Here is a 27,087-nt window from a genome sequence, read left to right as displayed (position 1 = left end):
TTTAAAAATCCCCATAGTTTTCTACCTTTCTTTCAAACAACTTGATGCATTTGAATCATAAGAGAACCGGTACTTTGGATACTGAAATCTGGGCATGGGGTCTCTGCTGCTGGGCCTCCTTCCATAGCTAAGATAACTGAGAGAGAACTACTATCTCCAGTATTAAGTGTCTCTGGCCTCCTGACAACATGGTCCAGGACTCCCACTGTGTTGGAGCCGTGGTGGCTTCTGCCCAGAATGACTGTGTGTGAAAGAGAAAAAGGCAAAAATGTGTGTGTGTGTGTGTGTGTGTGTGTGTGTGTGTGTGTGTGTGTGTGTGTGTGTGTGTGTGTGTGTGTAGCCACAATATGCTCCGCGTCTCTTGGTGACTTAGTGAATCATAAAACTCTGTTCCAAAAAACATCGTTCTCCTTAATTAATGCTGCAAATTGGCTAAATATCTAAGCCATCGCAGTAGGTAGGTAGAATAATAGGTTGACATCCAAGAAACATTGCAAAGCATCCAAATATGACTGCTGGAAATTATGGTGATTATAATTTCTGCAAAACAAATGAAAACAAGAGTCCTTCAGGACTTGGTGTTTCCACTAGTTTGGGATTTTTGTGGGACAGAATAAACAATAGTCAGTGAAATGGCACTATGGATCAAATTCACTTTCACACTGACCTCTTGGCAACCCAGTCTTGAAGAGTTTTCTCATTTAGTGGGCGGGGAGCTGCAAGTCTGGGTCGATATGTCTGTTGCATGAGTTTGTGTGTGTGGTTGTGTGTGTGTGTGTGTGTGTGTGTGTGTGTGTGTATGTGCGTGTTTGTGTGTGTGTGTGTGTCACAGAGGGAGTGAAAGAGGGAAAGAGAGAGAGAGAGAGGGAGCGAGGGAGAGAGAGAGAGGAAAAGAAAAGAGAGTGGGCGAATGTGGCTCTGTTTTTCTCTCCGTTCCCCCTTCTGGCACGTCAGAAGCGTTAGAGGAGCAGAGGCTTCCAAGCAGAGCAGTACCTGCCTCCACCCTCTCCTCAGTGTGCAGGACACAAAGCAGGACAGCCTCCAAAACAGCCAACCAGCCAGCCAGCCGGCCTGCCTTTCTCTCTCTCACTCCCTTCTCCGTCTCTCTCACTCCTCCATCTCTCTCTCTCTCTCTCTCTCTCCCTTGCTCCAGCTCCGTCTCTCCCAGCTGTTGTGCTCAGGCTGCAGTCATGACCGACATCAAGCTGGCCCTGCTGGGAAGCAGAGGAGCAGGAAAATCAGGTGAGCTCGCATCTGTAGCCATCACGCCATTACACTCTCAACGTTGATTTTCAGGAGATGCTCTTTTTCGAGACCAAGTTTAAAGATGAATGTGTGTCTTATCCATAGTTGGGGTCAGATTGCTGTGTGTCACCATTGCAGATCTATGCGTCGGTCGCTGTAGCCTCACTCAGTTTGACTAATGCACTATGGGCCTGCTTTGAGAGGCGGTTTGATAAATGATGTCCACTCTACGTGCACTTTTTAACTTTCATGCTGCTGGATCTTTTTGTTGTATGAATTAGGTCACTGTTAAACAAATCAACCAAAGGGGAAATTAAAATTGATGGTTGTAACAAGCAAGTAATTGGTGAGTAACAGATGAGGGATTCTTTTTTTCCTGTGTTGAATAGGGACATAGAGTCCCTCAGGCAGCATACCTGGGCTGATGACTATTAAATAAGCGCAGAATAATTACCCATGATCCCCTAGAGCCAAAAATCAAGAGCCGGTTGAGGGGACCAAGGTACCAAAGTCCTCTAATCACGGAGGTGCTTGGGACGAGCGAGCTAGAGAAGAAATGCACATCTCCGTCCGATCTATCTTCGCAGATCTGGGAGTGTGTTACGAGGACAGGCAGGCCTGCGGTTGGAGCCATATAGCTGTGGGAGAGGGGGGGAGATGGGGGCAGAAAAAGCAGCCTTCTCATGGCATCCGCTGAGGGACTGTTTGTACATGGAAACTCAAACCCCTTCACTTCAATGGTGGGGTGAGCCAATGCAGCTTCATGGCTCAAATATTTAATATAGAGCAGGCACTGTGTTCATGGTGAAAGAGCGAATGAAATCTGTAAATGCTCGGAGCAGGGGTGCCAAATGTATCCCGGTGCACAGGGCTGAGGAGTCCAAGTCTTTGATGAGAGAGGGGATTGACTCTTCCCCTCTCATGCCCTCCTTTCCTCGCCTCTCCTCTCCAGCCAAGCTTTAACAGCATTGTTTGTGGCTCAGGCGGATTGTTTTCAGCTCGTAGATCTGCAATGCTCTAATATGGTTCCTTCCTTCCATCATCCCCCCCTTCTCTCTCCCTCTTTCTCTCCCTCTATCTCTCTCTCTCTCTTTCTCTCTATCACACTTCACAGCAGTTCTGGTGCGGTTCTTAACAAAGCGTTTCATCGGGGAGTACGCGTCCAACAGCAGTGAGTGTCCAGTGTTTATCCGAGCATGTGTTTAATGATGTGATTGGATTACTGGTGCTCTAATTCATATTTTCTCCATCTCATCAGCCAGCCCTGGTCCACGGGCCCAGGCCCCGGCAGACTTAACTCAGCACAGAGCTTTATTGTGTCTCATATCTAGCCATGGGAAATATAAGCATGGCCAAATGTATACACAAGCCCCCCAAGATTCAATTTCATGTAAAAGAAAAAGAAAGAAAAAAAAAACATATGGGCTGATTATGGCGTTTAAAGCTCAAAGGCATTAAAACAATTGCGTAAACATGGCGACTCTTTAAGAGCGCAGGGGGATTTGATGGAAAACGTCTAACAGCTGAGTGAAGTCATACGCTTGTCCCATTACTCAGTGCATGTCTCGGCGATGGCTGCCTTTCATGTTGTCATGTTCCGAGTGCTATATGATTTCCGACCGCTCCGCTCCCAGCTAATTCCCCTTAAATCTATTAGCTTGTCTGTTCTGACAGAATGGCCATGCCAGGGATTTCTGGAGGCTTACAGTAATGATTGCTCCTTATTACAGCTGCATGTGTATCACGTTGCATTGGCTCGCGCTGCTCTCACGTGATGTCTTTTATATTTTCTGTTTACATTTTACTATCCTTTCCTTGTCTGCGAGCCAGCCTTTTTATTTGGCACACATGTTGGTCATAACAAGAAGCCTCTCTCTCTCTCTTTCAACCTGTTTGTTTGCAGATTCCCTATACCGTAAAAGGCTCTCCATTGATGGGAGGCAGTTGAACTTGGAAGTCTTTGATCCGTGTTCACAGGTATGTGGTTATATTCTGATCTGCTCCTCACAGATGATGCTCGGTGATCACAAAAGAGCTGCCACTCACTTCGCTGGCTTACTGGGAGACAGCTCCATATGGAAGCTGTATGCGGGGCTCTGGTGGGATTTATGGTGGGACCCCTGAGGTTCAGAGAGCGGGTGCGTGGCATGGCGCGGTGCGGGGCAGCGCGGCACGGCACTCGGCCTTTGAAAGCTGAGAGCGGCAGCAGAGCGTTCACTGCTCACGGCTGCTGCATCTGGGAGCTTTTACAGCCCCCGCACTTCAGAGGCTCTCACTACGAGTCCCAGAGTCCAGCTAACGGGACGTGTGTTGTCCAGTTCTGTGACATCTCAAGCATGTGAAAGACATTACACAGTTTTACAAGCACCTTCTTCTTGTGTCTCTTCATCCACCACAACCACCACACACACACGCACACACACGCACGCACACACACACACACACACACACACACATACACACAAAACGAGGAAAAGTTAACAGAGGCAAAAAAGTATTTTGTAAAAAAATGCTCTTCTCGACACAAGTGGCAGTTACAGTTCCCAAGAGCACTGTTGGGGAAAATGTGAAACTTTTGTCGGAGTGTAGCTGTTATCTCCCCTGCTGTTTGATACCCCCACTGCTTTCTTCCTGCAGTGGGAGGAATTAATGGAAAGTGAGGTCCCCCGTTTGTTTATGTCCTCTTGTTCCATTCGCTTCGGGGCACCTTAGCGATGCTGGTTGGAAATGTGGCTCTTTGATCAGACCCCAATGTTGCCCCCTCCCCCCCACCTCTGTCCCCTGCCCCCTGCCTCCCCCAACGCTCCTGCTTTCCCCTGCAGACTGGTGAGAGCAGGTGCATCCTGGAAGAGCCGCTGGAGTGGGCCGATGGCTTCGTGGTGGTGTACAACATCAGCGACCGCACGTCCTTCCTCAACGCCAAAAACATCCTGCGCCAGATCAAAGAGACCCGTGGAGGGGAGACCTGTAAGGGGTGAGTGACGCAGTGGACCCCTTGACCCCCGGGGGCCCAATGGGGCCAGCGCTGGGGGGACCGGGGCCCTGTTAGGAGAGATTAATGAGGACCATTTGTGGAGCCTCCAGGTTCTTTGTGTGGATTCGGTGCAGTGAGTATGAGTGTAAACAGAGGTCCAAAAAATGAGAAACAATCGGCGAGCTCAGATGAACGTGGGTGGGTGGGATTGATCTGTCAGTGTGTCTCAGTCAGAGTTAACAACTTTTACAGCCTGACACACACACACACACACACACACACACACACACACACACACACACACACACACACACATTTACACCCTCTCAGTTCAGTTAATTGTTAAAGGGAACAAAGGTCCCTCTATAACATTTCCTTCAGCGCTTGATGGAGGAGAACCTGGGATTTCACTGAACAATTGTCACTTGAAAGACATTTGCTGACAGTGGAAAGTGCTAGCGTGAAGTGGGCAGCTGGCAGCCATTAAACCTCTCACACATACATGCAGAGTGAGATCAGATGGGTGGTCATGCTCCAGCCCTGCTTTCGTGCTCGCGCTCCACCAGGGCCAAAACGCTTTGACACGCTCTGGAAAGAAAGACATGACACAGAGCTCAGTGTAGAGTACAGCTTACCGTATTGTTTGGTATTTGACACACGCTCGCTCCACACTTTTCCTCTCCGAGTCTCACATCTTGTGCACACACAGTGCTTTATTGTTCTATGAGCTCAGAAAAGTTTTGCTTGTCCATATGGCTGTGTAAACACTGCAGTGAAAAAAAAAGATAAAGAAAAAAAAAACCGAGCTTGTGTGAGTAATCAGTCTTCATCATTTCTGTGCTGGCCAGGGAGGTGGACATTCCCATCTGTCTGGTGGGGAACAAGCAGGACCTGTGCCACAGCCGGCAAGTGACCGAGGAGGAGGCGCGCGCCGCAGCCCTGGAGCACAAGTGCCACTTCCAGGAAGTGTCAGCGGCCGAGGACTACCTGGAGATCGCCAACCTCTTCACCAAGCTGATGCGGCACGTGATGGAGCACCTGAAGTACCGGGCTGACCGCCGGCGCTACAGCGGCTCCAAGTCCATGGCCAAGCTCATCAACAACGTCTTTGGCAAGAGGAGGAAGTCTGTTTGAGAGCGCCTGTCCTTTGCTGCCAGGGAAGCAGGCTCAGTCAAGTGCCTGACTCTTACCGGTTTGAAAAGCGAGCTGTGTTGTCTCTCATACATTCAATAAGCATCTTATTTCAGGTCACATGAATGTCCTCTCCTCTTGGTGTAGCTCAACTCTCTGTCTTACAAGAGAAGTGTAATTTCCTGTAGTTTTCATGTTCATCTTGACTGTTACATGGATAGGTTTGTCAATGCATATAGTAACATAAAGGGTGTAACAGTTGGCATATGTGAACTGCATAATACAGCAATCAAGATATCAAGAAGAATTCCGCAAGTGCTCCGTGAGAAAATGTTATTTCTTTCCACAAGCGAAGTGCCAGACAGCATAATGTGTAATACTGTATGAAAAGGGGCAAAGGGAGTGATATGTTTGGAACTGTGTGTTACACAATGTAATAAGATTTTAAGTGTTCACACTGAAAAGCTTTCGTGTATATACACATGGTTGTTTTTTTTAATTATGAGCTTTTCTCTTTTCTACTAAGCATTACTTAGAAATGTTCTCTTGGGCAGTTTTGCTGCTTTGTGTTGGAGAAAGTGACCCATGTGCTGGACTTTGCATGTAGGAATGCACAATGTCTGAGTGAACTCCATCTTATAGGGAGCAGTAATGAGTTGAGAATTATGGGTAAATTACCCCTGAACAACAGAGTGTGGCACAAGACTTCAAATAAATCCCAACTGGATCTCTGGTGTGGCATATTTAAAATGGGCTGCTTTTAATCTTACGTTGTAACGAGGGGTAAAATTGCTTTCTGTGGAGGAAAAAAGAACAAAAGAACGAAAAGCAGTTAAAGCTATTTCTGACATAGGCGGAATGGTATATGTTTGGCATTTTTATTGCATGCAGATACTGTATCTAATAGTGATGACGTGCTCAGGATTTGCTGAATGTAACATAATTAGAAGTAGCATATAGACTTGACTTTTGCTGTCTAGCATAAATTTACTGAGTTGGACCAAATATTGCCAACCATTACCAGGTACTTCAGTTTCACATATTTGAAAATTCAGCCTCAATATGTCAGGACTAAACGTTTCAGTTTCATCTTTGAGGATCTGGAGCTAGATCAGTTCAATCCAGGGTAACAGACTGTGGCAAAAGCACCCTAGCCATGCAATACCATTTTGTGGAAATTGCATTTAAGCAAAAGAATGTTGGATCCCACTGTAAGTATCTGTTGTACAATGTAATTTAGATGAGAACTTAAAGCTATGGACTTTGAAAAATGCAAGTACGTATTATTATTACATGTTACTAACCATAACCCCCTACAAATAACATATTGTAAGAACATGTTATTATGCACAAAGCACATTGTAATTATTCATTAAGATACACATTAATGGTACCACATTATAAAGTGGGGTGCATTTCTAATTGTGTCATCAGACAATTTTGCTTTGCTTAGAGTGTATGTACAGTATGTTTTAACCATACCATCATACAGGGAGAATTAAAGGAGTTAAAAATAAAAACCACAAGGTTCACTGCATCAGTTGCATTGTTTTGGATGCATGGAAATAATGCTTCTCTATTGAAATAAAGGAAGCAGAGTCAGAGGAGAGTGCATGGCTTCACTGTTGCGGGTGGCTTAAAAGGCATGTCTGTGATTCACAAATAGCCATGAGAATCATCTGGTGCCTATTTTCTCTGCAAAGAGTACAGACACAGATTGAACATGACCTGTTAAGTCGTTATGGTTTTGTTGGACTGTACTGAACCATTGAACAATTCTTGAAAATAACAGAAAAGTTTTTAAAAAAATTCAACCCCAAGTATGGAAACCAAATCAGCAACCCTGGCATGCCTTCTGTACATAATTTAAAACTGTAATTATTTTTTATCTCTAGACCGTTTAGTTATATCCAGGGAATTAGGTCATATGTTGATATATATGGTCATATGTTGAAAATACAAGAAAACAGATAGGCCTACATTTGGCAGAACCATCTCAGTCAACATTCACAATGTAGTGAGTGTTTACAAGACCTCATACTCATGTAAAGTTACTCTTTCCCTGGAGAGAGAAGGTCCATTCTAGCCTATTCCATTTTCCTAGTTTTATTATTTACTTAGCTTAACTATGATTAAATTAGCTGCTTATTTACTACTGACAATTTAATCCAAGCATCATTAAACACCATTTAAAGTATCATATTGTGTTAAATGTGTGCCCTTTGCAGGACCTTTTATTGCACTCTCTGCTCTTGCTCATCTAATAAATAGCATTTTCAAGGAATAATCTTGGTGCCTTTTAAATGTCCCATATCACATACTTTTCCCCCTTTTTCCCACATACTTTTCCCATTTTGGTATCTGGGATGGCTACTGGTGCACAACACTGAAAATGGAAAATTAATCCAGTCATTTGTTTATGGGCTGCCTATGGATACATGATTCACTGAGCCATTCAGAATGTAGAACGTAGAATGCAGAAATGGCAGAAGTATTCTATCCTCAAGTAGAAGTTCAGTTACTTGTATATCTGACTCATATGAACATAAAACCAAAATAGCAAATATAAAAAAAAACATTATGTGGCTATATTATCATGGTTCCATGTGATCATGTAAACTAATGCAGAGTAGCCTAAAGAGAGAGGGGGGAAGGAGGGCATGATTATGCCATTTGGACAGATATACAATAAAAGGTGGCATGGGGTGAGTAAAGAAGCAAAAACTGACTTATCTGTGCCATAGCTTAGTCTAGGGTGCAGTTATTTTGGTTTGAATATTGTTTACATTAACACATAAGATCATGTATGACCTCCCCCATGACATACAGCAAGATAATAGTTTAAAATACTTTGTAGTAGCTAAAGCACTACCAGTTCAACTTAAAAAGAGCACTGATCAAATGTGGAGATGAAGGCTGGAGAGAGAAGGCAGTGCGTAATTTCTCAGAAAAAAATGACCAATCATACATATGCTTTTAATCAATCGGTAATTCCATGGTATTCTACAACTGTCACATCACATGCAGTAAGCAATGGCTCATTGGATTATTGTGCAAGGCAAATCAATGTTTTCCCGGCAATTCTGTAATCAGGTTTCTTCACTTCACTGAAATCATCTCAGCTCTGCACTCTTTTTCTCTGACAGTTATATAACCATTTAGCAAACCATTTTCCAGTTTGTAACAAGTGATTATTTTGGACAACGGTGAGTGATAGCCTACTACTGTAGCATAACATTTTATATCTTGGTATTGGGGGGCACATTTTGAGTATTTGAGGCCTCCAAGCTGTGGGAATTCACTGTCTACATCAGACAACATCACACACTGTGACTCAAAACAGACTTAAAACCTATATCTTCAAGATGGCTTATGGACTGACTGACTGACTGAATTTACTTTTACTTTTATTCTTATTTTTATTTTTCATTTTATGAGATGACTATAATTTGAACAACCTTTTTGTTTGTGAAGCGACCTTGGGTGTCATGAAAGGGGCTTTAAATAAAAGGTATTATTATTATTATTGAATATTGGGGGCTCAAAGTATGATTACAGCCTTGCTATAGCCTAGTACTTTTTCGTAAAGGAAGAAGACCTCAAGGAACTATTTAAAATAATGGGAAAAGGTAGGAAAAGGGGTAAACGGGCCTAATTTCCTAGTAATATTATATACAACCACTAGATGGAGACTAATACCTAAGAATTTGCGACGATGGATGTAAAGTTGAAACATTTGCCTCATGCTGACAACAAACGCTAGCCTACTGTCATTCCAATCACTTTCTTATTAGCATAAAACTCAAGAACTCAATAAATAAAATAATCACTGTTCAATTTAAATGCAACGCAATTAATCTACATAACTACCATTCATAATATTAAATATGATACAGCAGGCCTACCAAGTAGGCTATCTTCATGTTTGTGACTGTACAGCAAGGTGATTGACGTGCAGGCGTTTTTCAAGGCTGTCCTACACCAGCCACCGTAGTCCCCCCTCCCTTCAGTAAGAAATGAATAGAAAAGTTTAGAAAGGGTCGCAGTCTACTGTCCAATGTAAGGCATCCTGGTACGCAACAACTTATCACTACAGGTGAAGGAAGCGTCTTTGAGGAAGAGTCTGGAACATAACGGATGGTAAATTAATGTTTAGTTGAAGAATCTGTATTGCTTTGGATGCTGGATTGATAGAGAAGTTGATGCCGAATGAAAACTGCGAAGCTAACTTTGGTTGCTATGGCAACACACGCCAAAGCCTCAGTGCGAGTGAGTTTTGCATTCACTTGTGGCTAATGATTCCCAACTAGGGAGTAATTTTTTCATATAAGCATCGCGGTTTGCATTTGCACTCTTTAAATAAATGTACTTGTTAGGTATGCACATGTATTTCGCTGCTCCTTGACATCAGTAGTCGTTTATGTTATGTTGACGCTTTGATTCGGAATTGCAGTAGCAGCTATTCAAAGCCTAGCAAGTATTTGCTAGCTGGCATAAGTTAACGTTACACTGTTACATTATGGCTAACTGTGTCGCAAACAAGCTATCACTTTAATGAACAGCAATAGCGAATCTTATGAGTATTTTCAGATATTGACAATGGAAAGGGAAAGTTCGCATAACTTAACTCAGTAAACTCAATTTAATGAACGTGACCAGTTTTATTGCTACTTCAGCTTAGAGCGCATTGAAACATCAGTGAGCATTAAAACACCTATTACTATGCAGGTTCTATGCCAGATAATTATATTTAGCTGGAACAGGTCACAGAAAGTTAATTGCTACTTGTATGAGATTTAAATAATTATGGGCTCCAAGCAGCTGGGTGTTGCTTGCTCCTGCAACATTGCCTTTCTTGCTAAAGAATGTAATGCTCCAGTTTCACTTTTTTCCCAATTGACATGATGAAATGGGTGCAGGTCTGGGCGATATGAGTACCATGGGGAAAAGGTTACTAAATTAAGTGGCAAGAGATCCATTACTGAATATCCATTATCTGATCTTCATATCTTTCCTTTGTATTGTAATGACACTGTGAACTGCACTTGGCAGTGTTTTAGCGTGAGTAGCCTGTCTGTAATGATCATAGACGTTTCCAACAGAAAGTGGTAGCTTAAAATCTCTTGTTTCTGTGGCATAATTAAGTTGATAAATGATACAAGTATACAATTATAGTAAGAATTATAGGACTCTTCCTCCCTATAACGCAAAAAATAGGCTTTGGTTTCTTGATATCTTTCTGTATTGCTTTATCTAGGCTAGAAGGATTTCACTTTCCCTAAGATTAAACTATAACAAAGGAGTTTGGTATAGTTCAGACTTGGCTAGTGATGTAAAAGAATCCAGAGACTGACTGCTCTGTGAATGATGTCTGAATGCTGAGTATCACTGCTGAGTATTATCTTTTTTTGTTCCTAATGATTCCTCTCAAAGGAACTTACTGACATTTCAGAAAGTGTGCCCTGCAGAGACTAGCCTAGCTGGAGCCATTAAACCAATGAAAAATGCTTTTGAATATGTTGTTGCACATTATCTCCTAGCAACATGTGAACTCCTCTGAGCAAGTGGGAGCAACTTGATCTTTTGGTTCTTTAGAACAAAGCAAGTTCATCCAGTCTCTGCTGATCAATTAAATGTGACTTGAAAGAAACCACAACAAGACAATTGGTCATTCATGAAGACTCGATGCAGTGAATGCCCCAACCACAGAACTGAGAGTTTAACTTAGATTTATAACAGTATGTTTCAGATCATCAGGAAGGCAGAATAGAATCAGAGTGGGAGCAGTGCACTGTCTGTGTGGGTATGTAACCTACATTCAATAGGAGGAATACTTGAATACGAGTTGAAATCACACTTTGCCATGATCTCCAAAGTTCAGAGTAGAAGATCCCAGCCTGCACAGCATCAGTGAGGTTTCATTATGGAGGCTAGATAACTTCCTCTCTGATCTAGTTGAAATCTTTACATTACCACATCATGCTAATGCCCCATACAGGTACACTGAGGACACTGTTGGATAGTGTCTATCCAGGTTTTTATTGACCACCATCATATGGCTAGTGCATTCTTACATGATTAAATGCTTTGCCATACTAGCCTACAGTATATTGCTGTCACAAAATAGTTTTTAAGCAGATTGCATCTAAGATTTCCCTCCCCTATACTTGCAGTCTAGACATGCTCATCTTTCTTCAGCAGGTAATATAATTCCAAAGCTCATTAAGACGGCGAGGTTTATCATTTGTCATCAAAGGCAGTTGTCAATAAATAATTAAACTGCAGATGATGAGAATGAAATATTTAGCTCAGCCTGCAAAGAGGAATATGTTTGTGTTTGCCAAGTGTGTCTTGTAAAATTCAAACAGTAGGCCTATATTATGAGTCCCTCACCTTCCCTCCAATATTTCATGTTGAGGTAAAAGTGTTTCTTGAGTAGAGTGTAGTGCGGTGATGATCGGCCCCTTAACCTTCGGCTTGAATAAGAACTGCTCACACAGTTATTACTTCATCCCTCCATTTGCATTTGAACTGGTACTGCTTAAAAGGGTGGGCAGGCTTTCAAAGGGAAGCGATTCTGTCAAATAGTGTGCAGTCTGCAGCGTTGCAAGGAAGAAAGGGTTGCATGCACGGAAGAGAGAGTAGAATTAAAGAAGAGGTTAGAACATGGAACAGAAAGGAGAGAGAGAAGAAGGGAACAAAGGGAAGAACAAGGAGGGAGGGTTTGGTGTGTGTGTGTGTGTGTGTGTGTGGGGGGGGGGTGCTCACCGTGAAGCAGGGAAAAGGGAGAGAGACAGCAAGAGAAAACTCAATCCAGGCCTGGAATTATCTCTGTGTGTCCAGGCATCATTCCGATGTCACATTTAATTTGCGTCGCCCGCTGAAACAGAGCATCTCTCTCGCAGCCGAGGGAAACAATGGGTATTTCCGTCTGCAAACAGTCTGTAAATAAACGCTAATGGCCGTCTGACAGTTATGGCAGAGGAATGAAAAATGCAGCAGGATCGATTGCTGACATTCTATCTGCCATAATTACTTTATACTGGGTGCTTTCAAAGATGTGAAGAGGCACCAGGAAGCACATGGTCCTCGGTAAGGCAGACTCTCGAGCTTCTGCCATGCCTCAGTCTCTGATAATGATTCCTGCCTCTGTATTTCTCTGTCAAGTGTGTGAGTGTCTTGATCTTGGATGCATTGCAAAGAATGATAACACAATGTACGTCATTCCTTTAGAAGAAAAAAAAGAGGTTAGCTCTTCTGTGACCGATGGGAACTTTTCAAAATATGAAGCCCATTTGGGAAACTTTACTACTGAAACACAAAAAATGTGTCCTAAAAGAGCTCACTTTAATGTCAGTGTAACTGTCACAATGTTGTGTAACATCCACCTTTTGCAGGTTGCTGTCTGCAGGTTGCTGCCACAGGAACAAACTGCAAGGGCCTAGCTGATGGAATTCCTTGAGTCGTCCACTACGTGGTGAGCACACACATCTCAAAATCTCCTCTTCTGCTTCTGTTCTGCGGCAATCTCAGATGACACAGTGTGTGGTGCAGCTTGCGGCGGCTCCTACACAGGTGGCCTACCTAGCCAAACTGTGCTGAGCTGAGCAGTGCTGTGCTGTGCTGTGCTGTGCTGAGCGGAGCAGTGCTGTGCTGTGCTGTGCTGTGCTGTGCTGTGCTGTGCTTTGCTGAGCTGAGCTGAGCAGTGCTGTGCTGTGCTGTGCTGTGCTGTGCTGTGCTGTGCTGTGCTGTGTTGTGCTGTGCTGTGCTGTGCTGTGCTGTGCTGTGCTGTGCTGTGCTGAGCTGAGCAGTGCTGTGCTGTGTTGTGCTGTGACGCAGAGGGTGGGCTGTTACTATCAGAACAGCCTATTATTCCCCCTTCTCCAAACTCTGCCTTCCGAAACGTGTCATTCACGCGAGCCCCAGTTCTGTCACACGCACCAGATGATTAGCTCCCAGTGTCTGAAGTTCCGCTCTCTCCTGTCTGTATCATGTGTCATGCTAAATTATTTTTCAATTAGCCGGAAATTTTGCCCCATAGTTATGCAGATGTTCAGTATCTCTCACTTTCCCGGGAACATATTAATTTCTGTGGTTTCTGTATTATTTTATCTCAAATGTAAGTACCTAATTTCAGCAGGATATCTGTTGATAAAAATTTTAATTTCAAAGGCGGAAGTAACCAATAAAAATAGAGTGTAACATGAACTCTGTTTGGGTTCTAGGCCTACTGTTTACTTATCACATCCAGTGGCAATTTGAATCAGAATGTTTAATTGAGCTTGTCTCTTATACAAACTGTAACATTGAGTGTAGGCAACCCATTTTCAGTTCTTCAGTCTCTGCAGTTCATAGCCGTTGTGATGTGTCAAAATAAGTTGACACTGATAGTGTCACTCCATTTTTTCCCCCAGATTTTTTCCCTTCTGTTAGTGAAAAAGCACAACAGTTAGAAAACCCTGACAGTATGGAGCCGAGCTGCTTGCCTGCTTGTTCAACCACCCTACTGTAGTGCCTGTGACCTGTTTTAAGGTCAGGCACCTTTCTAGACCTCACCCTGATATCTCCTTTCCCCCCTGGGCTTGTTAACCTGCACTCAATCCTTGAAGCCTCAGTTTGTGTGTGTGCGTGTGTGTGTGTCTGTATGTGCGTACCTTTTGGCCAACACCTGAAGCCTCAGTGTGTGTGTGTGTGTGTGTGTGTGTGTGTGTGTGTACATGCGTACCTGTTAGCCAGCACCTGAAGCCTTAGTATGTGTGTGTGTGTGTAGAGGTTAGCCAGCACCTGAAGCCTCAGTGTGTGTGTGTGTGTGTGTGTGTGTGTGTGTGTGTGTGTGTGTGTGTGCAGGTTAGCCAGCACCTGAAGCCTCAGTGTACGTTTGTGTGTGTGCATCACGTTTGCTTAGATAGCTGTTAGCCAGCGACATATAGCACATCCCCCTTACTTTGCTGCCTTCTTCGGGCAAGCAAGCGCCGCTGATCGAGGCGATTGGGCTTCCAGGGGAAACTGTCACAATCACTTTTGACAGGCGAGTAAGATGGAAGACGATGACCGAGTGTCTGGACCACCACAGGAACGCCGGCCGCACCGCACCACACCGCACCGCACCGTACCACGCTGTCAGGGAAGAGATAGGCTAACGCTCCCCGAGAGAAAAGGTTAAAGACACCGCTTCAGCGTTAATTATTAATGGCCGTCCGTGTGGCTGATGCACTCCAGCGCTCCGAGCCATCACTACGCAATTGCTTTACATTTAATTTAACCTTCAGAGGGCTGCATAAATTGTGCATAATATTATTATGAACACTTACGACAATGGGCCGGGCCGAGGGGGCCTGCGGCCAGCGCTGCCCTGTTTGCTGATACGCCAGGAAGGGTCCAGATTGGGCGAGATTGTGGGTAAATACAGTACATGGGTGACTGGACGCGAGGCATTTGTGATAAGATAGGCTCTCACATTCACTTGTTATTAAGTTAGGTAAACTGCTGTCCATGTGGTTTTAAGAGTATTTTGCTGTGTTATCAGGTCATTTCAAACAAGCAATAATTGAGTTCTGCATGACTGTTGAATTTCATCTTATCATGTCAGTTTGACTTAAGATGCCCTTCTTCAAGAAAACTTGACTTTCACGATATAGCATAAATAGCCTATATTTGAGAAGCTAATTAATACCTGTCTTGACATTTCTGTCATCAACACAAGTGATTCTGCAGAAGTAAAATGACCTCTGATAAGAAAATGATTCTGTCCCACACAGAAATTGGTATTAGCCTAGACATAATGTTTTGTTTATTATGAAGTCATTTTGTGTGCATTCATGTACATTTTAATAGAAGATTGACTTTAGCCTTCAATCCTCCCTTCAGTCCGCCAGGTTCTTTATATTTGAATAGAAACTCATTAAACGAAAGTAAAAAAAAAAATAAAAAAAACGTCAAAGAGCCGTAGAGCTTTTTCAGGGCTGCAGCTTATCGTGTCTGTGAGTGGAATTATCCAGGCCTGGATGAGCACAGTGAAGACAGCGTCTGAATGACCTGCAGCAGAGCAGACCGCCTGTCAGCACTCGGCCGAGCCTAGGACACTTGGGGTGGGGGGGTGGACAGGTGCCGTGCTGCGCAGCGATTGGCTTTCCTCGAGCCCTCACCTGAGTTAACCTCACATTTACAAGGGCTTCGTCCCTTATCTCTCCCAGGTAGGGTGACATGAAAGTGTCCCTGAAGATATCCTCTGAAAGCGGTCGGAAAAGAAAAATAGAAGCAAATGATTATTGATCATCCCAGAGAGAGAAAACCTACTTTGCTGGCTTATCGGTACTGACTCTGGTTGTTTTCTTGATTGTTCACCACAGTTGGTGATCACGGGTGATCTGATCAGGAGGGCCAAAGTATTTTTTTTGTTTTTGTCAGGCAGGGCTTCCTGCATGTGATTCACACTGCCACAGACCCGTCTCTCTCTCTCTCTCTCTCTCTCTCTCTCTCTCTCTCTCTCTCTCTTTCTTTCTCTCTCTCTCTCTATCTCACTCTGCTCCGCAGCTGAGCCAGGCAGCAGCTTCTGGAGCTGGCAGAGAGATGGCCTCCCAGTGGACGCGGGTGAACAGCGCCGAGAGGAAGGTGCCTCACACGCGCATGGAGGATGAGATCGACATCCAGGTAACGGACACAGGGTGGTGGGGTGGGGGCACACCTTGACGAACCGCGTCCATGTCAGCCGGTGTGCATTACAGTGACCTCTCTTACATGTAGATCCGCAATTAATAGGTGCCAAAACACTTGTCTGTGTGATGCTCCTGAAATGGTCTGATCCTCCCTCACAGCGCTCCCCTCTGCCCTGGAGAGCAGCTGCAGGATACCAGGATTCTAATTGCCCCCCCCCCCTCCCCAACCCCCCCACCCCCTCCTCAAGGAGGGCACAGAGAGCGCTTCATGCCAAATCCGCAGCAGGCAATGCTCAGCCTTGCATGCACGGAGATAATGATCAAGTTAATTAGACCTGAGATTGAATGAACTGCGGCAGCAACTTAATCATTTGTAACTTGATTAGAAATACTATATTCTCCAGCTCCAGAGACTGGCAAACTCGAAAATTAAGTTCCACTTCAGGATCCGGGTCTCTGGCTAATGGAGTATTGGAGGCAGGAAAATAATTGTATAAGAAAATTAAAAATAAAATAGCGGCTGCCTGTAAGACCAGTCATTATTCGAGGTCGGTGTGTGTGTGTGTGTGTGTGTGTGTGTGTGTGTGTGTGTGTGTGTGTATGTGTTTGTGTGTGCTTGGGACATCTGGAGGATGGATGGCATGCGTGCTGTGAATGTCACTGGATTCTCAGATCAGATGCGTAGTGCTCAACCAACACTGGCGTCTCCTCTCTGCTCCTCCAGCAAATCTACTCCTTTGGGAGGAAACTAGGTCAAGGAAGCTTTGGGGTCGTCTGCGAAGCCACCCACAAAGAGACGCAGAAGAAGTGGGCCATCAAGAAGGTGAACAAAGAAAAGGTATGTGTGTGTGTGTGTGTGTGTCTGTGTATGTGTGTGTGTGTATGTGTGTGTGTGTGTATGTGTGTGTGTTTACTTAACCTGACAGAATATAATGACAGCTGTGGGGTGAAGATAACAGGCAGCAGCACAAGTGAGAGCTCCCTTAAAATACTACTGCACAGGAATGCTCAGCCAGGATTGTGTGTGTAAACAGTCAGGATTGTGTGTGTGTGTGTGTGTGTGTGCGTGAACAGGCAGGGAGCTCTGGAGTGAAACTGCTGGAGAGGGAGGTGAGCATCCTGAAGCGAGTCAATCATGAGCACATCATTCACCTGGAGGAAGTCTTTGAGACGCCAAAGGTAAGGAGAAACAAACAAAGCGCGTCTAAATAAAACTACAAAGTGGATGATGCTCTCTCACCCACCGCTCATGATGAAAGCAGGTTGAGGCTTTTAACCTGCTTTTATCGTGTACATGGTGTGTCATGATTTAAGTTATTGATTTTCTATGCCTCACTCTGACCTTGATGTACTGTAAACTGGGAGCTCTGTGTATGTTGAGAGAATGCACAGAGGTGCGAGCCAATATTGTAGAGGCTTTGAGTCAGAACAGTACATTATGTAGACTGTGTCTGTGTGACACTCCACATTATATTTTGCACATGTTTACCTGAGTAGATACAGTATGTGTGTATACATGAAAATGTGTGTGTGTGTGTGTGTGTGTGTGTGTGTGTGTGTGTGTGTGTGTGTGTGTGTGTGTATGTGTGTGTGTGTAAATGTGTATGTGTGTGTGTGTGTGTGTTTGTGTTCACGTGTGTGTGTGTGTGTGTGTGTGTGTGTGTGTGTGTGTGTGTGTGTGTGTGTGTGTGTGTGTGTGTGTGTGTGTGTGTGTGTGTTTGTTTGTGTGTGTGTGTGTGTATCCCAGAGGATGTACCTAGTGACAGAGCTGTGTGAGGGCGGCGAGCTGAAGGAGCTGCTGCAGAAGAGGCAGCGCTTTAAAGAGGAGGACGCGCGCCACATCATCAGCAGCCTGGCCCAGGCCATCGTCTACCTGCACAAGAAAGGTGAGCAGCGCCGCTCTAGTCCTGTCCAGTACTCCCCCAGCACACCATACACACGGGTCAGGGCACAGGGTCACCAGGGAGAGGTCCTCCAACTCTGAGCAGCCAGGAAGAAAAATCCATTTGTGAACTCACCGGACTGTACTGCAGCGGACCAGGGGACTACAGTCTGACCGCATTCACTTCTCAAGAACTGGACCTGGGGCCTCATTACAGAAAAATATCCTATCTGCTTGTCCTATCTTAACTTAAGTTTCAAAGATAGGAAATTATAGAAGCAGTTCCTAAACTCATGGCTGAGTCCTATCTTATCTCAGACCTCCTATCTTATCTAAACTTAAGAAATCCTAACTGTAACTGTCAATACGATTTTTAAAATCGGCAATTGTCCTGTCATGCCTGTTTCTATGCTTAGAATGTGTACAAGACTGCCTATGATTAGAATGTCAGGTTGCAAAGATGGTGTTCTAAAGAATCTTTGACAGTTGGTTGCTCAAGATGGACAAAGTATCACGTTGTGCCGGTTGTGAGAATACAGAGAGAAATAGGCTAGGCCTATATTCATGTAGGAACAATATAAAAGACAGGAAGCAAGAGAGTGTGTCAATATTGATTAATTTGATGTGCAGGATAAAAAGATGATAATTAATAAAAGATTAATAACAGTCATGTTCCTCATCTCGTCATAAGCTAGGCAACCACCCAACAAGACTGTTGCAGTCAGTTTTGGCAGTTACTTTGAAATTAGGACAGGGTCTGTGCCATTCTAAGTTAGGATTCCTAAATTGGGAAATTCTTGAGTTAGGATGGTTCTGTAATGGCCAAATTCTTATCTTAAGTTAAGGAATGCAGTTAGGCTTCTGTAATACGAAAAATCTTAAATGCCTTCCTAAACTAAGATAAGATAGGATTTCAGAGTTAGGAAGTTTCTGTAATGAGGCCCCTGTTTGTTTTCAGTTTGTTTCTTCAGCAGAAGCCTCCACAATACACAATAATGTCAGCCCAGCCTGATGTAATCAGAATAGCCCAAATGACCTTATCAAAGTGCTGTAGGCTTTTTTGAATTTTTTTTTTAGCTCTTCCTTTTGATCGCTCTTAAGATTGTATTATGGCTTGTTGACACCTGAGCCGTGTTACAGTCCGGCCTAATTAGACCCCTGCTTGAACTGATTGAATGGCGCTCGCTCAGCTCCGCTGTCTGGGCAGTGCGGTGTGTAAACACGGTGCGGCTCGGAGCTGACGTGGCCAATTTGCTCCCCTCACCTCCACGTCATCTCCAGCGGGGCCGGCCTGCGCGGGCGGCTTTGTTCTCTCGGACGTCTGATTATCAGGCCCATGATTGCTATCACATTAGTGCCTCTCTGTCATTACAGAGGCCCGGCTTATTTTAATAATGAGATCATAATGAACAACTGCCAGACCAGGGAGGGAGGGAGAGGGAGGGAGGGGAAATCAACCTATTTTTTAATTGAGTCTGAAGGGTTTATTTGAGGATGCGGTTATTTCTCTCCCTCTGACACACACACACACACACACACACACACACACACACACACACACACACACAAGCACGTACACATGCACTCTCTTTTTCACTCACTCTCTCAATCCCCCCCTCTCTCTCTCTACCCTCTCTTTCTCCCTCTCCCTCTTCCTTTTCCTCTTGGTGAAATCTCCAGTTAGAGGTAATTTAGGACGTTGCTTGGCAATGAGACACCATTACATGAGGCTAATGACTCATTTACGGTGAGCAGGGGAGGAATACTGATTAATAGGTGTGTTTTCACTCTAAGTGTCCCCGGTGTGCCTGTGTGCCTTACATCCACGCAGGGTGGTGCGGTGCGTCGCGGCGCGGCACACCGGCTAATGATGCCAGCCGGAGTGCGTTGGCGCGGATCCCCACCGCCGTAATCTGCCCCCCGAGTCCTACCCATCCTATAGCGCCGGCCAGCGTCCTCGTTTACATTAAGCATCAGACATGAGCATGTAGATTAAGGCAGCTCGAACTGAAGCAGCGCGGTGAAGAGTGACGTCCGCCTCCGTCCAGCCATCAGCCTGAAGTCGTGCTTATCTCGCCTCCTTTTTTCCGCATAAAAGATACTTCACGTCTCAACACTCGCTGATGTTGTCCATCTGAAGAGGAAGGAATTTAGATGAGAAGTAATTTACTGGTTTTGTTAGTGAACTCGCAAGCATTTTTCAATTACCGTTTTTTGTTGTAGGTCTCTTAGATTTTAATGAGCTATGTGACTTTGTCTTCTTTGCCTTTTTTTTTTCTCTCCCTCCTTGCTAACAGTGGTTGTGCTCTTTTGCAGACATTGTGCACCGAGACCTTAAACTGGAAAACATACTTGTTAAGAGTTATCACCATGGCGACGATAACAACACGGTCAATATCAAGGTGAGAAGGCACCAAAAAAAAAGGGTGTCGCTAAGAGAACTTTCTGGAAGTCATGCCGGCTCTCTGCTGTTTTGGTCCTCTCCCGCAGGCGCGTGTGGGGCGCCCGCTGTAAGTGCTATTTAAGCAGCGGCTCATTAGGGCCGGCCCCCAACCCCGCGCGTCTGGGCGGCTCTTTTTTAGACGAGGCATCATGAGTGAGAGTCAGAGCTGTGGCCCAGCCCAACACGGAGCACAGCGCTGACAGCAGCCAACTCCAGCAGATACCTGCAGCGTGGGTTTGAAGTCAGGCCCGCTCGCTCACTCACACACACTCACACACACACACACACACACACACACACACACACACACACACGCTCACACACTGATTAACACGTTCACACTGCAGACTCAGAGACAACAATGGACAGTTATTGCTCTCTGTCAGACATATACAGTATACCTGCACATGAATGCATGTTTAATATCTCTGTCTGACTCACTCTCTCTCTCACACACACACACCCACACACACACACACACACACACTAATGGCTTACTACTGTAAACGTGTGTGGCTTTGAATTTTAAGTAAGCCTTACTTTATGCACACACATGCCCACACAAAGATATGCGCGCGCACACACACACACAGACAGACACACACACACACACAGACAGACACACACACACACACACACACACACACACACACACACACACACACACACAGACACACAGAGGCACAAACACACACACACACACACACACACACACACACACACACACACACACACACACACACACACAGCTTTTAGAGAGCACAGTCTTGGCACATTATAAAAGGATTTTATCTGGCCAAGGATGGTCATCTCTCCTGGATATTTATCCTCACTGTCCTAAACTCCAGTCTGTGAAACCATATCTGCAGCCCCACTGTATTATTCATCCTGCCCAGGGAAACAGGAGGAGTGGGTGAGGGTGGGACTTTACTGTGCTGCAGCTCTGCCTCTGTCCATAAATATGATTATTTAAACCACAGCGTGTAAATGATACAGATACACTCACATCTACTTTGTTTAGTGGGGAAAGAAAAAGCTTTCATATTCGGCCAGTTAAGTTTGTTATGGGGAATTAGTATAATGCATTAAATGTGTGTGTGTGTGTGTGTGTGTGTGTGAGTGAGTGCGTGCACATGTGTATGTGTGTGTGTCTGTGTGTGTGTGTGTGTGTGTGTGTGTCTCGTGTCTCCTTGCTGAAACATTCACCTGCACTGTCCTCTCTCAGGTGACAGACTTCGGACTGTCTGTGCAGAAAGGTGGGGTTGGCAGTGAGAACATGCTGCAAGCCACCTGTGGCACTCCAATCTATATGGGTACGAGATGCATACGCACACACACACACACACACACACACACACACACACACACACACACACACACACACCCAGTCACCCAGTCGCCCTCTATCTCTCTCACGCTCTCTTCTCTGTCTTGTCTGTCTCTGTCTGTCTGTCTCTTTCTTTCTCTCTCTCTCTCTCTCTCTCTCTCTCTCTAACACACACTAACTCAGCACAGCCTATTTAAAAAAAACTCAGCAATTCAAGCCCACAGCTCTTACTAAGCTAAATGTCTCTAACATTGACATTCATTGGAAAGCAGGTCTGTATGAAAGAGGCCAAGGTTGCGATCTAAACTGATCTGAGCGCAGTGCACACACACATCCAGCCCCATCTGCAGCTGTAGCTCCATGACTGAGCACATGGAGCTGAACTAATGCTGCTCAGAGCGGGCTGAGTGAGTGATGAATGAGAGACCTCAGATGACCTCAGCCGGATCAGTGGACATGTCTGCCCTGCTCAGACTCACTCACTCACTCACTCACTCACTCACTCACTACACACACTCACTCATTCACTCACTACACACACTCACTCACTACACACACACTCACTCATTCACTCATTCACTACACACACTAACTACACACACTCACTCACACACTTACTCACTCACACACTCACTCACACACTCACTCACTCACTCACTCACTCACTCACTCACTCACTCACTCATTCACTACACACACTCACTCATTCACTCACTCACTCACTCACTACACAAACTCACTCACTACACACACTCACTCATTCACTCACTACACACACTCACTCACTACACACACACTCTCACTCATTCACTCATTCACTACACACACTAACTACACACACTTACTCACTCACACACTCACTCACACACTCACTCACTCACTCACTCACTCACTCACTCACTCACTCACTCACTCATTCACTACACACACTCACTCATTCACTCACTACACACACTCACTCACTACACACACTTACTCATTCACTCACTCACTACACACACTCACTCACACACTCACTCACACACTCACTCACTCACTGACTGACTGCTCTGACTGTGTATCTGCCCCCCCCCCACGCCCCCTTCCCCCTCCAGCTCCAGAGGTCATCAACGGGCACGAGTACAGCCAGCAGTGTGACGTGTGGAGCATCGGCGTCATTATGTACCTGCTGTAAGATCACACACACACACCTACCAGCCCACACACACAATCTCATACTAGGGCTGTCAATCTTCTTCCATAACCCAATTTGAATTTCATTAATTATTATTTTTAATAATCAAATTATATTTGAATATTTTATGCTCAAATTGTGTCTATTATTAATATTTACGATGCATCTCTATACACTGTATAAACTGGCTTATGCATTGCCAATGGCACTATAAACGCGTGGTTAACTTGTTACATATAAAGCTCAGTCTACCAATGATATCTGTGCAACTTGAGTGGTTTCAATTTATTTTGCGCAGACGCGCACACACACTGAATGAACGCCCATACCAATACCACTTTATTGAATGCCTCTATGTTTGATGACGCCAAATTAGCAAGTATTTCCTGATTGGGGAAAAGTTTGCTTTCTTTTTTTCTATCAGCCCGCGATTCCATGAACCATTATGCCTATCAGAGAAGTGACAAAAGCCTGCTTGCCTGCTTTAGCTGCGCGGTTCCTTGTCCTCGAATAGAATTCGAATAGTATTGATTTTTTTAAATATTCGATTTATATTCGACTTTAGAAATTTGTTCCAACAGCCCTATCTCATACTTACCAATGGTCACACACACACTCACACCTACTGTACCAACCCTTACACACACACTCTCACACCTACCAACTGTCACACACAACACTCTCACACCTTCCATATGTTGTCGAAGATCAGGCTTCTCTTTCTCTCAGGAGAACACACACACACAAACACACACACACACACATACACACACACACACACACTCACACACGCATACTGTAGACGTAAAAAGGCATGTCAGCTGTAATCATGTGCATCACATGCTGTAAGCAGATCAGGGCTCTCCAGTTCTCCTTTATCACTCACTGACTTACACACACACACACGCACACACACACACACACACTCTCTCTCCTTTGGTTCCAGTCATTTGGTTAAGTGTGCTCTCTGGCTGTTAATGTGATTGCTGTTTCCCTGCAGGCTGAGCGGAGAGCCTCCGTTCATGTCCAGCTCAGAGGAGCGGCTCTTCGAGTTGATCAAGAAAGGCGAGCTCACCTTCAGCACTCCTGTCTGGGACAGTATCAGCGATGCAGGTTATCCACCCCCCTCCGCTCGCCCACACACACACACACACACACACACACACACACACACACACTCTCTCTCTCTCTCTCTCTCTCTCTCTCTCTCTCTCACTGCTCTAGTGTCATCCTGACATCCTCTAACAGTAGCTCTTTAAGTGACCCTGTATCAACAGACCGGCCTCTAGTACCCGTCTCATGTAGTGTTCCTCCTCTAGTACCCGTCTCATATAGTGTTCCTCCTCTGGTACCCGTCTCATGTAGTGTTCCTCCTCTAGTACCCGTCTCATGTAGTGTTCCTCCTCTAGTACCCGTCTCATATAGTGTTCCTCCTCTAGTACCCGTCTCATATAGTGTTCCTCCTCTAGTACCCGTCTCATGTAGTGTTCCTCCTCTAGTACCCGTCTCATGTAGTGTTCCTCTTCTAGTACCCGTATCATGTAGTGTTCCTCCTCTAGTACCCATCTCATATACTGTAGTGTTCCTCCTTTAGTACCCGTCTCATATAGTGTTCCTCCTCTAGTCTTATGTGGTGTTCCTCCGCTGCTTTCCTCCACAGCTAAGAAGGTGGTGTGCTGCCTGCTGAAGGTGGACCCTGCCCACCGAATCACGGCCAATGAGCTGCTGGATAACCCTTGGATCACAGTAAGCAGAGCACACACACACATGCACACACGCACACACACGCCACTACAATCCTGCCATGTATCATAACATCACATAACATTTCAGTGAAATAATTGGTCAGTTAATTTAATTAGAATATTTAGAGAACGACTTTATTTACAGATGATACTAAAGATTTCCACTGTTTTGTAGTAAAGATCTTGTTAGTAAAGGAATAATACATTAAATAAACAAAACATATGAAATATACACAATAGCTGTAATGAAATGTAATATAACAGTGTCCAACTGATGTGCTACTTTAAAAAAAGTATTGCATTAATATGCTTTTATTACTTCACATCACTGTGTTGTCCTGTCAACATCCTTTCTTCAGATCACAGCACAGAAACGCTGCTGCAGCACTCAGGACATCCACAGTCAGGCAGTTTCGCTCAGAGTTAACCGGTCATTGGCACCAGCCATTATGTGCATTTAGCTGTAGCTCATCAGCGCAGCGTTTAGAAAGGCCACTTTAAGCACTGCCTCATTGGGTCCATGGAGACCGCGCTGTGAGGAAGGGGGGTCTCAGGAGGGCTGGGGGGACCGGCCCAATGGTTCTACCAGAAGAGTGAAGCACTCAGGCAGTTCGACAAGACTTTAAAACAAGCAGCACTTTTCCCTCAGGAAAGAGTGATTGGCCTCTTAGTTTTATGGAAATGGCTGCCTTTGGTGGAGGGTTTTGATGGTGTTATGCCAAGGTAGAGTAACCTTTGACTTTTTGACCCTGCAGGGTGACACTACCATGGCGTCAACACCCACAAATGTGCTGGAGATGATGCGTCAGTTCCGGAATGATCCGGAGGATCCGGAGGTGGACGAGGCAGGCTCTGGGTTGGAGCAGATGTCGCTGTGCTGTTCCCAGAACAGCCCGTCTAAACCAACGCAAACGCAGACACCGACGCCAACGCGGTCAGAGGCCTCGCTAGAGCGGTCAGGCTGCAGTGACTGCGCGTCACTACTGGAGGAGGCAGACACAGACGGTAGCAAGCCCTCCACGCCCTCCAAACAGGTGCCCTCATGCTCCCCTGTACAGGAAAATAAAAGATATGCTATTCATAAAAGATACACACAGACTGCATGGTGTTTAACAGAGCACACAGGTGACCATACTTAACACAAAGAGTCAAGTGACACTGTATGCATTCACTGTCCATACACTATTACCAAACACATTGAAGGCCTCCTTGAAACATGTTTGGCTAGCAAGGTATTCACCATACAGGTTTCACAAGAGCTTACAACCCATGTACACATTTACACAACTTGCCAGTCACAGTGGTGATTCAGGCAGTAACAATAAGATGAACTACAAAGTTGTTATAAGTACGTACGTCTTGTAGTCTAAACATTGCTGTGTCACGTCTCTGCATTTCACGTCATCACACGTTCTGTGTTCCCTATGCTTTTACAGAGGAACAAGAAGAAAGCCTCACATTCATCCTCCAATGGAGCTAAAAAGAATGGCTCAGTCGTAAAGACATTCAATAACACACAGGTCAGACGTTCAGAGGTCTTCTGACACTTCAGAATTGAAAGCCTTTTTAAAATATTGTCTTTTTATTATTTCTGTGACACCCCTTCACATGACCACTAGGTGGTGCCAGCACTACCAGCATCAGCTGTAGCCCAGCGTGTGGGAGTTGCAGGGCTGTGCTCGTGTGTGTGTGTGTGTGCAGGGCTCTTGTGCGAGATGAATGTGAGTGTCTTATCTCTTCAGTCCCACGCAGGTGGTGGCACCAGGCACAGCGGCCCCGCGGACCGGAGCGAGACGGCCCCCTCCGCCAAGTCTGCGTCCGGCGCCGGCAAGTGCGAAGCCCCGGGCGGCCCCTGCAACAGCCACGTCCTTCCTTCCGACGGCGGGCCCGGGTCCCGCTGCCCACAGCCACCCGCTCTCGGCTGCACCAAGACCAAGAAGGTCCCCTAGGGTGGGTGTGGGGGTGGGGGAGACGCAGGCGGAAGCCCCGCGCCTCAGGAGAGTGCCAAAGCAGCACGGCACGGTCCGCAGCGTACCCTGGAGTGTGACTAGCCTGCTGGATACATGAAACGTCCGACCCCCTTCTTCCTTCCCCGCTACCCATGACACACGACAGCTCTTCTGTGGCCCTAATCAGTTCATCCTGAACGATGCAGCAGAGCTGCTCAGCCAAGCCCAGAGAGCTGCTCCATACCTACAGCCACGCCACCCATCTCCCACGTCATCATCCACTCCAACACAACAGCGTCCGTCAGCACAGTCGCCTGGAAGAGATGAATCGACTCCTGCTTCTACTCTTTCAGTGATGACTTCCCCTCCTATAAAACTATGGTGGGGGCGCTGAGTAGGAGGTGAGATAGCTGTAGAAAGGCACAAGGGACAAGGTCCAGCTGACTCGGGACAACTAGCAATAAAGAGTCAGCTGAGCATGAGCTTGTTCGTCCTGGCCACGCTCATCGGACTGATTACACCTATGCACAGCAGTAGGTTAACAATCAAATTATTAATAAAC

General features: G+C 45.4%; 2 protein-coding genes across 2 annotated transcripts; both read left to right on the top strand.

The window, feature by feature from the left end:
- The first annotated feature begins 978 nt into the window (after positions 1-978).
- rerglb (RERG/RAS-like b) lies at positions 979-7,093 on the top strand. The gene is made up of 5 exons (XM_076288139.1): positions 979-1,242; positions 2,360-2,416; positions 3,149-3,222; positions 4,068-4,219; positions 5,068-7,093. Exons 1-5 carry the CDS (start codon positions 1,191-1,193, stop codon positions 5,351-5,353), a joined length of 621 nt encoding a protein of 206 aa, XP_076144254.1. The 5' UTR covers positions 979-1,190; the 3' UTR covers positions 5,354-7,093.
- Positions 7,094-14,397: 7,304 nt separating this feature from the next.
- On the top strand, positions 14,398-26,525 carry stk33 (serine/threonine kinase 33). Its single transcript, XM_076288029.1, has 14 exons — positions 14,398-14,469; positions 15,884-16,000; positions 16,730-16,843; positions 17,080-17,184; positions 17,753-17,891; positions 20,204-20,289; positions 21,556-21,643; positions 22,752-22,827; positions 23,832-23,944; positions 24,492-24,577; positions 25,332-25,536; positions 25,579-25,610; positions 26,013-26,072; positions 26,319-26,525. The coding sequence occupies exons 1-14, from the start codon at positions 14,398-14,400 to the stop codon at positions 26,523-26,525; spliced, it is 1,500 nt and encodes a 499-aa protein (XP_076144144.1).
- The last annotated feature ends 562 nt before the right edge of the window (positions 26,526-27,087 follow it).

The sequence above is a fragment of the Alosa pseudoharengus genome, unplaced genomic scaffold (genome assembly GCF_046254945.1).
Source record: "Alosa pseudoharengus isolate Yale_2024_CS ecotype anadromous, Long Island Sound unplaced genomic scaffold, YU_APseudo_1.1 YU_APseudo_1.1_scf_16, whole genome shotgun sequence".
Taxonomy (NCBI): Eukaryota; Metazoa; Chordata; class Actinopteri; order Clupeiformes; family Clupeidae; genus Alosa; species Alosa pseudoharengus.
This window is presented reverse-complemented; position numbering and strand designations above follow the sequence as displayed.